The sequence below is a fragment of the Artemia franciscana genome, chromosome 21 (genome assembly GCF_032884065.1).
Source record: "Artemia franciscana chromosome 21, ASM3288406v1, whole genome shotgun sequence".
Taxonomy (NCBI): Eukaryota; Metazoa; Arthropoda; class Branchiopoda; order Anostraca; family Artemiidae; genus Artemia; species Artemia franciscana.
Window position 1 is genome coordinate 6,920,879 of NC_088883.1, and position 19,422 is coordinate 6,940,300.

The following is a 19,422-nucleotide window of genomic DNA, read 5'->3' on the forward strand; positions in this document are numbered from 1 at the left end:
ATCTTTCACTTACAATCCCATGATATAGCATCATTTTAAAGGTGGGAAAGTGATTGTTACCCTTACAGTGAAGACCCAGAAAACCCCGACCCTTAAGAATAAATAGAATGAGGGCTCTGGTGGTGAAGTTGTTATCCACTTCATTGATCGTCAATTAATATCTTTCATGTTATTTATCTTTACGCCGACAAAATTGGAATTTTAATAGCGATTACGTCTAAAGCAGGGGGCAATAATATTCGTACAAAAAAATGACAAACTTGGAATTTCATTAGTGATTAGGCCCAAAGAAGAGGGTAGTAATGGTAATAAAATAATAATTCTAATAAGAAGTGCCCGAAAAGTTAGGATTTCGGAGGGGGGGGGGGGGTCCAAGGACCCTTTCCCACTTACATCCCTGGGAAGATGTTAGGCAATATATCAAAATAATTCTCAGTATAACTTAGGCAATATACGCTATACTTACAGATATGGAAGCTCCAATACTGCAGATACCGAGAAAATTTTTTCACTAGATTATTATTTCTATCTGCATATCTGGTTATATTTTTTTTTCGTATAAGCATAGCCCACATTGTCAATGACTTTCACTCAAACTGTCATTGATCTGACAAGAGCTGACACTGTCATGGTCTTCTACTCATACTATCATTGAGCTCAAACTGTCACTAAATTCTACTTAGACAGTCGATAACCTGCCATGAACTCAGGTTCGTAATGACTTGCGATGAACTGAGACTGGAACAGACCTACCATGAGCTCACACAGTCACTAAACTGCCAAGAAAAAACTATTCTAACAAAATATCAGACAAATCTGATGACGCTGTCTTACCTTTATGAAAATCATAATGCCAGGTGACAGATGAAGCTGGAAGCATGAAATAATTGTAGAGGTTTCCAAAAATTGCGATACTAAATACTAAGGTCACACATATCCAAAAAGGGCCTAAAAAAAATATATATAAACCCTCTGAATAAAAGAAACGTAAACAATTATACGTAGGGTTTACAAAAAAGAAGAAAAAAAAAGCAAGAAATGAAAAAATAGTTATCAAAGGTTATTCTTAGCACGAGACGACACGTAACATCAAAATCAGTTGAAAGCAAGCCTTCATAAATTAACAAAATTTAGGGAGGGGGTGAGGTGTCATTTTTCGATGATGAATTAAAAGACAAATGAAAATACCCCAAAAAATGTATTTTTCAAAATCTGAGTGGCAAAATACCTCCCCCCCCACCCATTTGACACCACTGGTTCTGACATGAGACCAATGTCACTTCTGTGGCCAAATTTTACGCAAACACGTAACTAGATATAATGAGCAAAATTAAAAATCACCGTGCACATTACTGATGAATCCTTTTTAATTTCAAAATCAAAGTTTTTCTTTTCCACAGCTTACGAATTAAAATTTTATGATCAACTTTGACGCGAATTATTGACGAATGTTTGTGGTCCTCAGCTCTGGAAACAACTTTTTGACGCCTTACAATGCATTCCTGAAGCCATCGTAGCACCTGGCATGCGAGCATGTCTCATAGTCAGAAGCAAGGATTATTTGTACTAAAATTATAAACTGAGCAAATAAATTAAAAAAAAGAAGCAACAGAGTATGTACCTGTTACTCAAAGGAGTCTATTACGAACTCCCAATAGGCAAGAACAGGACACTTGCCCTTGCTATCAACCGCACCCCTACGTATTTTGCAGTAAGCTATATATGAGTAATACAGCCTAGCAATTAACGGGTTGATTGACAAGAGAAGACCAACTGAGATTCAATAGCCCTCTCTATATATTTTCGAATGACAGGAATTTGGGACCTTAACCCTCAAGAAACCACTTTGATAAACTCTGTAATAAAATATGTATAAATATTAACCGGCTTATGCAATTCAATTATTTAGATTTGCTATTCACTATCTTTCACTACTGTTCGCTTCCCTGGATAGATCAATAAGGTAACTCGCAAGGGTCTATTACCCTAAATTCTGAAAACAATTTTATGACGTCATACCATGTGTTACTGAAACCATCCTAGCAAACAAGTCTTCCTCACATTGTAGCCAGATGTAACAGTTACTATAACAAAATGAGAAACTGATTGAATAATTAAAAAACGACAAAATTTGCTATCAGACTTGAATAGAATAGGTGATTCTATTACTGACATAGTGACAAGATGAACACATTTCCAAATACACATAATCCTTACATTTACAAATGCATCTCAAAATGTCCGTTTCAATTGTACTTGCATTAGTTTCAAGTCAATTTTCCAATCCTTTAATGTCTGGTTATTTCAAACTCTGCCCCAATCTTTCAAAACAAATGAGGCAAAAAGCAACCTGTACTTTTAGTTAATTGCTCTGCCTTTTTTCAAAATCCTCATTATTTTGTTAAGACAAAAGAAAAATTGTACTACAGGTGGCAACCCTGGTATATGGTCTTACGCCAACTCATTTGTGCCTTTCTTATAAACACCACTTAAATAACAACATTCTAACTTTATAATATGCAGTTAAATAATCTAAGATATCTAAGAGATTTGAAACTCTCTTACAATCAAATAAAAACTTTGTATAAAAGGTTTTGTCGAGTCAAGGAGCTCGTTTGCAAAGAAAGAAAAAGCATCACCATATACAAAACAAGAGGGAACTGATATCCCCGAGTTCTCAAAGAATCAAGAGCTAGTGAAAGCGTGTCAGGATGCTAAGTTCTGGTTCTCGGTGTGGAGGGAAAGTGGTCGTCCTAAATCTGGCGTGTTGAATTATCTCCGTGTACACACAAAAAGTAAATTTGAGAAAACCCTCAAGCAGCATTGCACGAATGCGACAAATGACTATACAGAGAGAATTACTGATGATCCAAGTCGTTTATGGAAAGACCGTATGAAGAATCACCCAAACACGCCTACGTCCGTGCCTAGTGATCCAAATAACCGGCGAGCTTACTTTACGAGATAATTTAGTGCCCCAAAGCCGAGTATAGCTAGACCATATACCGAACAACTTGAGTCTGTGCTATAGAATTCAAGTTTTACGGACTTGACCGTATCTGTAACTGTGAATGCCCCTAGGCTGAATAAGAAAAAATCGCGCGGAGTTGACGGTTTGCGTGCATTTCACCTTGTGAATGGTACTCGTCTTTTGTATTAAATGTTAACTTGATTCTACCAGATTATATTCGTAGTTGGTTTTGTACTCGATGTATTTCGTAAAGGGCAACTTACGACCATTCTGAAAAAAAGGGAAGCCAGCTAACATATGCTCCTTGTATCGTCTAATTACAGTGTCGCCAGTTTTATGCAAGCTTCTAGAAATGCTTATATTGTCAAATGTTAGACACTGCTGCCAAATGCCAAACCACCAGTTTGGTTTTACGGTAGGGCTCAGTTGCGCTGATGCTCTGTTCGCCCTTGCTGCTAATCTGTCTGATTCTGAGGCAACGGGTGATTCACTAGTTATTGGCTCTTTTGATGTGAGCCGGGCTTTTGACTCGTCGGTGCACGCGCAGATCCTTCTAGAAGCATATAAACAAGGGCTAAATTTGTGTATTGTCAGAGTATTATACTATATGTACAATAACCTTAGAGCACGAATCAAAATACCCTCAAATCCAGTCGAATCCACTGTTATACCGGTCGGTAAATGACTCGAGCAAGGTTCGGTTGTGTCTCCGAGTTTGTACAACAATAGTGTTCTGCCGGCGCAAGCCCAAGTAGCAACTTCCTGTGTTTCAAAAGGGATTGATGTTTCGTTGATGACGTATGCTGACGATTTGCTTAATTTGAACAGGTCCGCTGATCTACTATCGAGGAATTTTGATGTGTTGAATAGGGAATACAATAACGTAGGTTTGTTATTTAATGTGTCAAAATCTGTCGTCTAGTTTTTCAATGCGGAACACTGCGAAGAAGAAACCCCTTTGGGCGATTCAGTTGTGTAACCGTCTGAGAGTATTACTTACCTTGGTTTACCGATCAGTCGAAGCCTCCTCTCCACCGGGACGCAGCTCGTGCACCACGTAGAAGTGAAAAGCCGGATTGCGTCCGGGTCAATTATTGGTAACAGACATCGGTTCTGCCGTAAATATCTTGCGTCGCTGCATAATGGCATTGCCTTTCCACATATATTGCATATAGCACCCTTTTGGAAATATTGGTCGTCCGCTCAATGTGCAAAAGAAAGAGTTCTGTTTTTTCGGTTAGCGAAGCTCCTTCTGAGACTTCCATCATGGACGAGTAACTCTTATATCATGTGTAATTATGGTGTTATAAGGTATTATATCAGTCTCAGATTCTCAGTAGGATCAGTCTCAGATTCTCATTGATCCTCAGATTCTCAGTAGGGGCCCACCCCAGGCCAGACTGGAAGTGATCTTCCAGTCTGTGTTAACAGTGTTGGCGAAAATTTTCTTAAAAACGCAAAGGGAAGAGTGAATCCATGGCTAGCCATCTTGTGCCAGTAGTTTTGCTAATATTCATAATGTGTAAATACGTTAGGTGATGTTCCCTAGTTTAACTTTTCTTTTTTCTTTGTTATACTCCGTTTTAATTCCATGTGAATGTTCGGGCAATAAAATTATTTACTTACTTATTAATTAGGTTATATATATGACATCTTCAGCAGGAGGGGGGGGGTGCATTAACGAGGGAAATGATCATTGTATTTAGAAAGAATTGAAAAGTATGTTCACCTTATCAGTATGTCAGCAAAGTAAGTAGTAGTAAGTCAGTAAGACGGCACTAGACCCTTAAGGTCCAAACCGACGGTGCTGATCTCAGTTTCTTGGCCCTTCAGCCAGGAAGTTCAATGGGGGGCTGGGGGCCAGCCATCCTGTTTTTTCACACACCCTTCCTGCTTACCTTTCCCAGATTTTTCCAGGTACTCATTTAGAGCTGGGTCGACTCTGGCTGAGCTTACAGAGTCACGCCATTGACCCCCACCCAAACTAAATAACTGGTCACAACTGGGATTGAACCCGTGCCCCTTGGACAAGGAATCCCCACACCAGCGCGCCAACCACTTAGCCAGGACGGAATCAAACCACAAAGCCACTTATCTCAGTAATGGAATCCTGCGTATATTTACCCTAGAGGATTAAAATAGGTAGCGCTGATCTCAACAATGCTGAGAGAATATCAAATATACATATACTGCGAGTACTAGTGTGGCTAATAATTTTTTATTCTCGTTAAACTCCTTAGTTTAGGTAAAGTACGAGGCTACCAGGATTAAATTAAAAAAAAAACACAAATTTTTTCAACTGAAAGTAAAGAGCTGCATTAAAACGAACAGAAATTATTCCATTTATGAAGGGGTTGCCCCCTTCCTCAATAGCTCGCTAATCGGGCTAAAGTATTTAGCACTTTTAAAGAAGCTTCCTATTCTAATGAAACAACCCCTGTGTTTCAGGAGTCGTTCTTAGGAGTCGAACCCAGGTTTATATATGGTATTATAAAGGAGGGAAGGATGCATTTGCGAGTGAAATGATTATTGCGTACTTTGAAATGTGTTCATCTTGTCACTAATGTTATAAAACCACCTATTCCGCAGAAATGATGTACGTAATTTCTGAGACCACACTGGCTAACAATGACAAAACGATAAAAACCGAAAAAACAGCCTTTAAAAAAAGTGAAGATTACAATGCAAATATTTTAGTCAAGACCTTAGCTTGACAGTCCTCAGTAGAAAATAATATAAATTTCTTTTATTACGTTTTTTTTTATTATTCTGAACTGAGGACGGTCAAGCGGAGGTCTTGACCGATATGTTTGCATTGTAATTTTTTTTTTTTTAATTTACTGGCAGTTTTTATTCTCTTTTCTCTCTTACGGTTTTATCTTTTTGTTAGAAATAATGAACCTAGAACTAATTTTTGACATTCCTACATGCTACAGACTACAGGCTACTCCACAGGATAGAAATACTAAGAATCTAATAGAATAACAAGATTGGGAAAAAATCAAAATCATAAGAAGTAAAATTGTGAAGGAGTGAAAAAATGAATGAGTTAAAAAGCGAATGAATTTATCTTCTCGAAACAAAAAAAGGGCATACTGCCCTCTAAAATATTCTACAGCCCATTTTTTGGGTTTAGTAGGAAGTTTTACTACCTCTTAAAAAACTTATTATCCCCTATTTTCTCCTACTACTCTTTAAAAACATCCCACTACCCCCTCCATGTCAAAATATTTTTGATACATTGATCCATACCTGTCCAGCAATAGCTTGTGGTTGATGAAAATTTGTTGAGCTAAGGCTGTACGGTACGACACAGAATAGAAATATAAAAAATCTAATAGGATAATAAGATACTGAAAGAATCAAAATCAAAGATGTAGAAAAGGAATGAAATAAAAAAGTGGAAGAGTTAAAAACAGAGGAGTCAAAATCTTCTCAATTTGCAGAATGGACAAAATACCCTCTAAAAACATTTTTAGCTTTATTTTTATTGGAAAGTAGGATCTTTTACTCCCTACTATCCTAGTTTGGAACAACCTAATATTCTCTAGGGACATCTTACAACCCTCTAAAAATTTCCTACTCTCTTCTAGGACCATCCTACTACCCTCTCAAAACATCCAACTCCCTATTTTTAAGGATAATTATATGTTCTTAAAGGTAAGTAAGATGCTTTTTAGAGGATTAATTGAAAAAAAAATTTTCCACAAGATAAGTTTTTCATTGAAAGGTAACGAATTCCACTAAGCCAAAACTGAGCAAAGATAGAATGAGATCATCTACCAAGCGTAAAACTACCACAAATCAGCATCGATACATAAACAAAACTCAAAATAACATAAAAAAACCGAGCATAACTCAAAACATGCAGATATTAACATGAGTAGGGTTCAAAACCCTTCTGGCTCCCCAAGGCCAGAATATAATTCTTACTTTACTGAAGATAATACAAATGAATGTGTATTGTCAGTGTAATATGCATATGCTGATATTTATTCCTTAAACATTAATAATATTGGATTTATTAAAGTTATAATAGAGAAAACAATTGAAATTAATTCATTTTTTTTTTGGTTAGTTTAACATCCTCCATAAAAAATGTTGTAAGTTTTGATTTCACACACGAAACTGTTCTCAATATATTGCTCATATGCCCTTTTGACAAACTCAGACTTACCATAAAGGTAAGCCTGACTTATCTCACCAGACTTACCATAAAGGTCAGGCTTCTTTTTTATTTCGCTGTCATAGAAAGAGCCTCCTCGTGTTGGAACAATTGAGTTGGTTATTCGTCTAAGAACTTGGTCCGTGTCAACATCGAATAAAAGCTGATAATAGGCGTAAGACCAGGGGCTTACTTTCTCTTCACTAGATGCTGCTGCTCCTAACTGTCCTATCTATAAGAAAAAATTCAAAGACAAAAAACAAAACAAGAATAATAATACAGTAAACACCAATAAAAGAACAAGAGCTATGACGAGGCAAGAAGAGCTAAGAGCCAAGAGATCATATGGTATTAGCTCTAGCAAAATTCTATGAATCAATAGATTGATTTAAAAGGAAAATAAGAGGCTTAATGCCGGTCAGGATTTAAAATAAGAGCTCTGAGTCACGATGTCCTTCTAGATATCAAAATTCATTAAGATCCAATCACCCACTCGTAAGTTATGAATGCCTAATTTTTTCTAATTTTTCCTCTCCCTTTAGCCCCCCAGATGGTTAGATCTGGGAAAACGACTTTATCAAGTCAATTTGTGCAGGTCCCTGACACGCCTACCGATTTTCATTGTCCTAGCACGTCCAGAAGCACCTGACTCGCCAAATCACTGAACCCCTGCCCCCAACACCTCCAAAGAGAGCGAATCCAGTACGGTTCCGTCAATCACGTATCAAGGACATTTGCTTATTCTATCCACCAAGCTTCATCCCGATTCCTCCACTCCAAGTGTTTCCTAAGATTTCCCCCTCCAACTCCCCCCAAAGTCAAAGATCTGGTCGGGATTTGAAATAAAAGCTCTGAGACATGAATTCCTTCTAAATATCAAATTTCATTAAGATTCGATCACCTATTCGTAAGATAAAGATACCCCAATTTTCCCGTTTTCCAAGAATTCTGGTTTCCCCCTCCAACTCCCCTCAATGTCACGGGATCTGGTCAGAATTAAAAATTAGAACTTTAAAGCACAAGATCCTTCTAAATATCAAATTTCATTAAGATCTGGTCACCGTTTCGTAAGTTACAAATACCTCAATTTTCAAAATTACCCCGCCCCCCAACTCCACCAAAGAGAGCAGATCCAGTTCAATTATGTCAGTCACATATCTTAGACAGGTTTTTATTCTTCCCATCCAGTTTCACTCTGATCTCACCGCTTTAAGTATTTTCTAAGATTTCCGGTTCCCCAAACTGCCCCCCCCCCCCAATTACGCTGGATCCAGTTGAGATTTAAAATAAGAGATCTGAGTTACGAGGTCCTTCTAAATATGAAGTTTCATGAAGATCCGATCACTCCTTCGTAAGTTAAAAACACGTCATTTTTTTTAATTTTTCAGAACTAACCCCTCCCCAAATAGAGCGGATCCATTCCAATTATGTAAATCACGTATCTAAGACTTCTGCTTATTTTTCCCACCAAATTTCATCCCGGTCCCTCCAATCTAAGCGTTTTCCATGATCTTAGGTTCTCCCACCCCAAAATCTCCCCATTTTCACCATATCCGGTCGGAATTTAAAGTAAGAGCTCTGAGACACGATATCCTTCTAAATATCAAATTTCATTGAGATCCGATCACCCGTTCGTAAGTTAAAAATACCTAATTTTTTCTAATTTTTCAGAATTACTTACCCCCCACCCCCAACTACCCCAAAGAGAGCGGACCCGTTCCGGTTATGTCAATCATGTATCTCGGACTTGTGCTTATTTTCCCCACCAAGTTTCATCCCAATCCCTCCACTCTAAATGTTTTCCAAGATTTTAGGTTTCCCCCTCCCAGCTCCCCCCCCAATATCACCAGATCCGGTCGGGATTTAAAATAACAGCTCTGAGACACGATATCCTTCCAAACATCAAATTTCATTAAGATCTGATCAACCGTTTGTAAGTTAAAAATACTTCATTTTTTCTATTTTTTCCGAATTAACGGGTCCCCCACTCCCTCCCCCCAGATGGTCAAATGGGGAAAACGACTATTTCTAATTCAATCTGGTCCGGTCCCTAATATGTCTGCCAAATTTCATCGTCCTAGCTTACCTGGAAGTGCCTAAAGTAGCAAAATCGGGACCGACAGACTAACAGACCGATGGAATTTACGATTGCTATATGTCGCTTGGTTAATACCAAGTGCCATAAAAAGAAGAGATGAAGCTCCTTGAGCCAAAAAAGGAGAAAAAAACATAGCCAATCATAAAAATTAACTATAATATATTGATACTAAATTGCTTTTTATGATAATAACTATAACGACGAGCAGTTAAAAGCATGCAGAGGTAATATTGTAAAGTGACTAATTTTATTTGATTTTATGCCAAAGCAGACCCACAAAACTGGTCCTAGGCTCAGGGCTCAAAGCCCACTGTCTCCATACCCTAAAAACTACCATGCTTAATTTGCAGTTAAGGAGACATGGATAGATTTGAAATTCCCATTCTTAGCATACATTTTTCCAACTATTCGACCTATCCTTCCCCTACTATGTCATCCAGCTTGACATTAATATTACAAAACATCTACAGTAAGTGCCTTATACTGGCTGGACATTCTTCTATCAGATTTCTTCTTGTTTCGATGTTGGCCACCTCACACCTTTGGCAAATTGGAGACTCTCTCCTCCCCATTCGGAATAAACGCTTCATGAAATTTCCGATTCCTGTTCTCGCGTCTGAAACCGTTCTTATATCAAACCTTTTCAGTGCTAGACTGTGTTTGGTCAGGGTGAATTTAAGCTAAGGAAGTTATTTCTTCGTTTCATTACATCCAAGCTTACTATGCCAATTTTGTTCCGTCATTCTAATACTCCAACTTCTCACTGCCATCTTACAGCAGTTCTGAAAAACTAGGTTAACGAGTTCTACTTCATTAAATCTCTCTCTCTCTATATATATATATATATATATATATATATATATATATATATATATATATATATATATATATATATATATATATATATATCTAATGCACGCTTGATTATTAGTTATGATATAGGCATCTGTTTCTGTACTTTTCATTAATACCAGTATTTTAGTTGCCGACTATACTCATGATATTTCAGCATGAAAAAATTAGCAAATCATCGCAGGTGATAACTGATATTGACCGAAGCAGCTACTCATCAGAATTCATATGGAAATTTGAACAACTAGGGAACTAATTACTACTACTACCACCAACGAAATGCAGAACCAAACCGTCTGAGGCCAACACAGCTACACACACTCTTCCTCCACCCCAATCTACTTACAGCATTCCTTTTTACACTATCCCAAGAAGTTCCCATTTCCCTTAAATCTCTCGTTACATCATCCTCCTAATTCATTCAGGGGTGACCTGCTTTTTGTTTGGCCCAAGATGGTGTTTGGGCCAAGATAATATTGGACAATTTATCATCCCTCATCCACAGAAAGTGTCCTAGCCTTCTCAGTCTTTCTAAGATAGCAGCCCTAGAAAGCAGGATTGACCCAGATTGACCCGGGTATCAAAAACAATCAATTGATAATTTGTATAGAACTAAGGTTTAGGAAATTAAGGGAAGTAGCACCTTTATGAGGTTTATATCAAGGCCTTATTTAGGAAACAAATGGTTCAAGAGCTATACCGTTACTTGATCTTGAATCCCTTTGTTTTGAACCACTTTGACTTGGATCACTTTCAAGTGCATTTCTCAGCGCCACGGTGACCTCCATGAGCTCCTTAGTAACCCAAATTCATTTTAATCAATCAGATATTAGGAGTCATGTTTTATGGATCATGAAGCCTAAATGAGCTTGAATGGTGTAACTTATATAAGCTTGGTAAAAAAAACAATTATTTCAATTTGATTAAGGAATTATGATGTAAATTCAGTTCCTGCTTCGTATTTATTTTTCATAGAATCATAACTTATAGGATTTATATTCTCCTGGGAGGTTATTGACAGTCTCTGCATTAATTTCACTCACTTATTTTTTGAGTGGTGCTAAAATAACGTGTTCCTCCATTCCACTCTAATTTTGATTCCTTTGTGAAAGCCTCCTGTTCGATTGATGATGCTCGCTGTCGCACCTCCTCTAATCGCAGATTATCTTTCGCATAATTTTAGTTTGCGATTTGACCTCCATGAGCTCCTTTGTAACCCAAATAAATCCTGTTCAAATTAATTTTACTAAATCAGAAACCGCGAGTCATGTTTTATGGAACATGAAGCCTAAATCAGCTCGAAGGTGCTACTCATTAAGCTTGGCAAAAACTAAAAAAAAAATATTGAAATTTTTTGGCGTCTCTATTTTTTTTTACTAGAGTTGATTGGCTATATGAGAGAATGTTTGATTTTTTTTTATCTAATCCTTGATCTTATAGCCTTCGTTTTTTCTTCTGAGTTAATGTTGAACTGACTCACAAGTCTTCCTCCTCCTTTAAAGACCAAGGAGCCTTTGGGGGAATAGTACCATGTACTTACTGCATGTTTAATGCATTATGAGTAAATCGTTCCTTTTCTTATGAATAACCCCCAAATTTTTAGTCAAAAGACAAATTCACATACATGGGCCCTTTCTGATAAGAATATTCAGTACATCAGACTCGTTATCAAAAACAGCATCAAATACAAAAAAAAAAAAAAAAAAAAAAAAAAAAAAAATGCAAATTTGATCAAAGCTGCTAAGATACTCGTATCACAAACAACATAATTTATAGTTCTTACTTAACCATAGATGCAGTTAATATACGAAAAAAAAAAACAAATAGAAAGACATATAAAGTGAATACCCATTTTTTTGTTCTTAGCAGGGACTGAGACTTAAACTAAGAAGAACTTCACCTTACACTAAGGGTTTTTCCGCAATTGAATACACTAACAATAAAACTGAGTTAGAAACGATCAGCCAAATTCTTAGTTGTCAGACAAAACTAACTGAAGTAACACCATAACCTTAGCAATTGGCCTTCTATATAATTTCCAAATTCATGGATTTAACTTTAGAAACCTTGTAAGTGATGTAGAGGCAATCTAACAAACGTATTTTTTCTACGTAAAATATATAATTTCTATATATGTGCTTCCGATAATTCTATAGGGTAAATAGTGGTACTTTAGAAGCGCCCTCATTCCAGATACGAGTAAAACCATTCCGTACTAAGGTTAAAACCGGTTTATCAGCGGTATGTCTTGTACAAGACACGACCACATTTCGAAAAATGGTAAGGGTAATAATACCAAGGGAAGAATTAAAGGGAATCTGTGCATGTGTAAAAATATTTACTAACTATGAAAGTTAAGAATACGAAATATTTTGAAGCGTTTCATTTTAATTTTCATTTTCTTGTGAAGTTTTGCTTTAAATTCACAGAAATTTTAGAAGAAGGAAAAAAATATATTCTTAATTATTTAGGAAGAGGGATTTTTTTTTGGTATTTTTCAATGAGAACACCCCTAAAGTCATTTTTCAAAATCTAAGAGGGCACTGGCTCCCCCCCCCCAATTGGTGCCACTGGTTGATACTATGTAAAAAGACCGAGTCATGAGCCAGAATTAATTTTTATTTTTATCAACTTATTTCTTCAGAATTAATTTCTTTTTACAAATTTGCTCATTTCAAGAAATATTTCAATTAAATTATTTTTTATTAAGTACAACTATAATTTGAAGCAGTACCATACGTATTTTTAGAAGAAACCTTATTTAATCCCAAACTAAAAATGTCCTGTTCCGATAGGACCCATATAGAGTTTTTGGTACGACGTGCCTTCTTCCTCCTCAGTTGTAGGCTATTTTTGTAGCACGCAAAAGAAGTATGGAAGAGCTTATTCTTTTGGGTACACAGAAGTTAGAGGGACGAGGGGGTAGATACCTCCTCCTGCCCAAATTCTCAGATATTAATTAAGATGTATTCTCGACAGCTCGTTATTTTTCCACATAATTCGACGTTTATGCTTTCTCAACCCCCCCCCCCCCCTTCCAAAGGAAAGAATCCTCCCTTTGTATCTAAATGAAAAAACAAATCATCGACAGATAATTAAATAACAAATAATTTTCCAGTTTTTGTTCATATTGTGAGGCATCAAATTGATCGGTTACCGATTATACATCAACGCCATCTGCACTAAGCAACCAGGATAGATAGCACAACCTTAGATTTGCATTATTTTGCTTAGGATAGGAAAACTACAAAGATAGGGAAACGAATAGAGGTTATGTTCTCGCTTGTTTTCACTATTTGCTCCATTCTTCTACTTAAAAAAAAAAAAAAAAAAAAAAAAAAAAAAAAAAAAAAAAAAAAAAAAATGCGAATCCAGAATAGTATTACCCGGATTAATGGCAATAGCTGAATACGAAATGCGCAAGTCTAGCATCTATTCCTTTTCGATCTATACAGTTTAAACCTATTGATTATTTGAATAATCTCTTTCAAAGATTTTCATTCTAGGAAGTCTAGCAAAGTAGGAGAACCATTTCCATTTAGACATTTCTCGATGGAGATTATCAGAGGCCCATCCAATAAATAAAAAATAACAAAATTATCTTTTTATCTTCAATTTCCACCAAATATTACCTATAATATACCTATATAATACATATATATATATATATATATATATATATATATATATATATATATATATATATATATATATATATATATATATATATAATCTATAATATACCATATAATCCATGCAGGCTCAAATGACCTCAGCCTCAAATGGCTTTCTCTTATCAAATCCCAAATGCTATTGGCCCAATAACATCATTCCTGTATTAGGAATTCTGCAGCGTAGAAAAAAAAAAATCATTGACGATTACTTATTTGAATGTAACATATATTCATATGTATTGCTATATATATTTATACATCTGTATGGGTTTGTATGAAAATTAATGAACGGCCTCCCATGCCAAAACTACACAGTATACTCTCAAAATAAACTGCCAAAGTGACTCAAACACCACAAACTACAACCTTCAGTAAAAAGCCTGGCTGGTCACATCATCACAAGGAGTATTGTATTGGACTTGAAATATACACTAGGTTTATCTAGTGCCGGGAGTCCAAGGAGTATTTCAAAACATATAAACTGTAGTAACTTAAATAGTAGAACACGTTACAACAAGACCTTGAAAAGGAGGAGGACTAAATAGCCTTGACTGAAAGGCCAATAATTTTGAAGGGAAGAAGAAGCTGGTCACTAATAATCAAGGCCGTATCCAGGGGGAGGGGGGCAAATTTGAACACCATCCCCTGAGATATTCGTTCGACTTGCTAAGTAAGAGAAATGCATATAAAAAAAGATTTGATGAGTTTCTATTTTTTTTGTAACTCCTCCTTCCAAACAAAAATCCTGGATACAGCCTTGCTTAGAATAAATATATTTTAGCAAAAACATGGACAAGCCAAATCTTTTTAGAACCAGACAAGGATTTATAATCTTCACAGGGTAAATATTCCAAGCGCGGATCTAGATCAAAATCTTAGGGAGGGGGCCCGATATGAAAAGGGCGCCAATAATTAACCGAATTGAAAAGTTTATTTTAAAAAAGGGTGAAAAAAAAACACGAAATGAGGGCGCAAGAAAAAATCTTAGGGGGGAGCCTGAGACTCCCCCTGATCGGCCAGTAAAATTATCCAGACAAAACTTATTTAACATTTTCCAATTAAAGAACCATCGTTTAATTAATGAAATGAAGTTTTGCTTTATATATATTAAGGCAACTATATTACCTTTCAGCACAAAACGTTTTTGATAATTAAGAAAAGTAGTCTAGCTAGGGCAACAAAACATTTGAATATTTTCAGGATTTGATATAAGATGTTATTCCTTAAAATATCGTTCGCCTGACTCTTAAATATCAAATAAACCCTGGCCCGAAGGGATTGTTTTATTTGACCAGAAGGCCCGTCCCCTAACCTACTCTGCAGGAATTTTACTCCTCAATCAAATCGCACACATAATGTCGATATTTGATACTATATACTACCGATACTAGTGTGATATTTACAGTATCATCATGATGACAGGCTAGAATCGCAAAATTTAATTTTCAAAGCTCTTATGACATTTTTCCAGGGGGTATATTTGAAATTGACATTTAATATTAATATCCTATAAATGATACCAAGTTCAAACTCAGCTGTAGTAATACACTGCTTATCTCTAAATTACAATGCACATGCGGCTTCACACAGGCGGATGAGTACCCTAGGAGAGTGAAATTCTTTACCGTAGAGTCAGGACTTTCTATTTAGTTTCCTATTAAACCAAAAACGGTACTTGTATGATATACCCCAGACCTAATCGTCTTCATCTAGGTAGAACCTGTTTCTCTGACGTTCAATCAGAGGGAAATAAATACTAATATACTATAATACTTTAGATGCTCATATAACTTTAGACAAGAGAAGGCAGCTATTTTGGACTAAGGTTGTCATACATATCATTAGCTGATCTCTCACTTGAAATAAGACCGAAAAAGGTACATTTATTTGAACTTTCTACCCCTTTCTCCTGCAACGAGCGCCATAGATATTTTGTAGCATAAAATTAAAACTTTGATAATCTGATTAGACAATGATGAGTTGCATATAACCAGGAAACTAGAAGTGTAAGTGTGTCTAACACACGCATTGTCGTGTGTCTAACACGACACAGTAACAAAAATATAAAAAAAGTAACATTATATTATAACAATATATTAAGTATAATACATGTTAATAACAAAATATAACTGGCCATCCTTTCACGCATATTTCTTGTGCCTGATATGAACAGCATATCTCTTTTTCAAAAATCCTAATAAGGGGCGATTAATGCCAGAATTGACTCTCACTCCGTTGGACTATTTCTTGGCGTTTTCTACAATTAGCCACGACTTGACGTCCACCGAGTCCGTTGATTTTTCAATTAAAATGGAATAGTTGTGGGCATCAAGCCATGGCTAATTGTAGAAAAAGGCAAGACAAATAGTCCATTGGAGTGAGAGACAATTCTGGCATTAATCGCCCCTTATTAGGATTGTATAAAATGAGGTTAGTTCATTTGTTAATAGATATTTCTATATTTGTCTAGAAAAAGCCAAGACAAGCCTGATATGAACAAAAGATCTCTTTTTTGAAGTTTAACTTTTGTATTACGAAGACTGTAAACGTTCATTACCTTTTGGGGGGATAGGGTTGAGCTTGGTCCCTCAAAATACATAACGGTAAAATCACATATCCAATATTGGGCAACATTTACCAAGTTACGCTCAAACATAAACATATAGTAGTTAGAATATTTAAACTAATAACATAGGTACTGATAGCGTATTAATAAAATTTAGACAAATCAAGTGGTGAAACAATTCACCATTGTCTAAAGGAAAATTTATTTCCAATAAAAATAAAAATTGTTGGTTTTGGCCCACAATTATTGATAAACAAAGCTGTTCAAACAACCAAAGAAACATTGTTTCAAACGTGCTTAAGTTACGTTATTTTATTACTAACTGTTGGTCATTTCTAAATGACCAACTTTTGATACCTCAAAAGTTGCATCAAAACTTTTGATGCTCGTAACTTTTGATGGGTAAGACTAAACTTGATGAAACTGATATATTTAAAATCAGCATTAAATGTGATTCTTTTGATGTAATTATTGGTATCAAAATTCTTTTTTTTTTAGAGTTTCGGTTACTATTGAGCCGGGTCGCTCCTTACTACAGTTCGTTACCACGAACTGTTTGAAAAAAAGTTGACTGAAAAATCAGGAAAAAATAAAGAATTTAGTCCTCGCAAAAATTATTGTTGGCCCACAATTGTTGATGAACAAATCTGCTCAATCGAACAAAGAAAATTCGTATCAAACATACTTAAGTTACGTTATTTTGTTACCAACTGTAGATCATTTCCAAATGATGGCCTTTTCTATCATATAGTAGCCACTTCTTGAGAGTTCTGGGAATTATTATTATTAAAAAAGTCATAGCTTGGACATGTCCTTTACTAAAAAATGACAGTATAAATAGCTACAAAAAAAAGTTGTGATGTTAATCGGACTGTATTTTTCCAAAGAATACACCAAATCTATGATTAATACCATTTAACGTGTGAAGCATCACTTTTGTCACCAACGCTCCATTTTCTGATGTATTTTCAAAAAATAACCTTTTAACCCTAGAATGCAGAAGCCCCATAGCACACATAACACATGGTTCATGGGTCATAAAAACATCATACCCGGTACACAAATAGGGAGCAGTAGTATCAAAAGAACTGTCATCTTTTTTTCTCCTTTTATGTGGTACTTCCACCACTAAGACTTCTCCAATTTCTTTTGGGACTTCTTCTACTAACAATGCGTCAATTTCATTGGCCCGTTGATTTATCCAAGCACCTCCCCCTTGGATAGCAGCAACAGAGTCAATAACGACCATAGCACAATGCTTAATGGGATGAAGATGGCGCTGGTCACAAGAAAAACTTAGAATTTCCCCATTTTCGTGATTATATATAACAGCACCTTTTGCAGACAGAACAGACCTTTTCCTATTTTTTAGAAAGTCTATAACGTGTGTAATTTGGTTGATGTTTAAGGCTTTCTCTTTTTTCCACCAAGAAAGTCCAGTGCTTCCAGCTAAGTTAGCAAGCTCTTGCAGTTTTGCAAGTATTTCTAGTTCACAAAAACTGAAAAAATGTTTGTTTAATAAGCTTTCTACAACTGGATCTTCATGAAAAGCAGAAGGCCAAAATAGTTTACTTTCTTCAAATTGTCTTCGCGTCACTGGCTGCTTTCTTGGTACTCTAACAACTTTCCAATCAATTGGGTCAACAAGCATCGAAATATCAATTTTCTGATTTTTAAAATGCAGCACAAGGTCATCAATACTTTGGAAACTATTCCTACTGCTTAATAGACACTCCATAACGCCATCTATAGCTCGAACTTTCTTCAAGTGTCCAAAAGAGGGCATTAAATCCAAGTCTGCTAAATTTTTGATTAATTTTGAGGTCATTTTCTTATTTTTAATAACTGCACTGTAAGCTTCAATTGTTTCTATCTGAGAAGAATATTTCACTGATAGTAGTGCCTCTGGGTGATTTAGCGATTTTGATCTTTCCTAAAATCACGAATTTAGTTTTGAGCTCTCTCAAGCATAGATGTAATATATACTTCTGACAAAATGAAAATAAATATGTACACACACATATATATATATATATATATATATATATATATATATATATATATATATATATATATATATATATATATATATATGCTGAAGACCACACTGCTTTTCCATAATAGAGATACAAAAGTCCTCATTACACCGAATATACATTAAAAAGGATCAGATTTTTATACTGATTTCAGATATGTAAGTTTTGTTCAGTCTTACCCATCAAAAGTTATGAGCCTGAGAAAGTTCAGTCTTACCCATCAAAAGTTATGAGCCTGAGAAAATTAAATAATAATACATCACTAAATAGAGACTTGGGTGAATACACACTCAACCCTATGTACACAAATTAATTATAGAAAATAATCTAATTCAAAATAAAACAAAAATAGGAACAAATAAAAACAAGCCCAATCTCAAAAGAACTACAAGGTTAGCTGCAGAGAAGGCAACTATCGCAATAAGAAATTATTCAAATTTTTAATAAATACAGTTAGTGAAATGAATGAACGTTTTTAGCTTGTAAAATGTTAGCTTTTATTACACAGTCTTGGCTGAACTATTCGTTAAGAAGTAATGAAGCCTAGGCTATTTTAAAAAATAGATTTTTAACAGAGGACTTTTATTGTAAGTGTGTTATTGCTTATTATTTTCTTTGCTGAAGATGGCCCTTAGATATAGGGCCGAAATATTCACTGTCTTGGGAAAAAAGTCCTCATTATTCTCTCTTCTGTATTTCTATATATATAACAGACACTATATATATCTACTCTTTTCAAGCGACTAATCGTGCATATATTTATGTATTTTTTCTCGAAAATATTTGCATTTAGTTTTTTTTTTGAAAATTGGCACACTAGGATTTTATGGCCTGAAAAACGATCTAGATTGGTTATGACTTTGGGGAAATTTGTCTAGAGCCTTAATTTTTGTATAAATGACATCACATTCATATGCATCTAAATAGCAGCGCAAAATTAAATGGAATGAATCCAAACAACTAAAGGAAAAATCACGAGAAATATGCCTGAGATAAATCATGAACGGAATGGATTTACTGATTTGCCACCCTATGACTTGAAACTAAAGAATAACACAAT

General features: G+C 35.4%; 1 protein-coding gene across 4 annotated transcripts in view; it reads right to left on the reverse strand.

Annotated features, from left to right (window-relative positions):
- The window catches only part of LOC136041054 (protein YIPF1-like), a 44,769-nt gene that overhangs the window by 7,525 nt on the left and 17,822 nt on the right, over positions 1-19,422 (reverse strand). For 3 of the 4 annotated variants that reach the window (XM_065725595.1, XM_065725598.1, XM_065725599.1), the window contains one exon: positions 17,181-18,259. In XM_065725595.1, the coding sequence (XP_065581667.1) occupies positions 17,189-18,259 (1,071 nt within the window). In that variant the 3' untranslated portion in view covers positions 17,181-17,188. Of the gene's footprint in view, positions 1-834; positions 949-7,184; positions 7,369-17,180; positions 18,260-19,422 lie in introns of those variants that run through there. The other variant, XM_065725596.1, reaches the window with a different exon arrangement.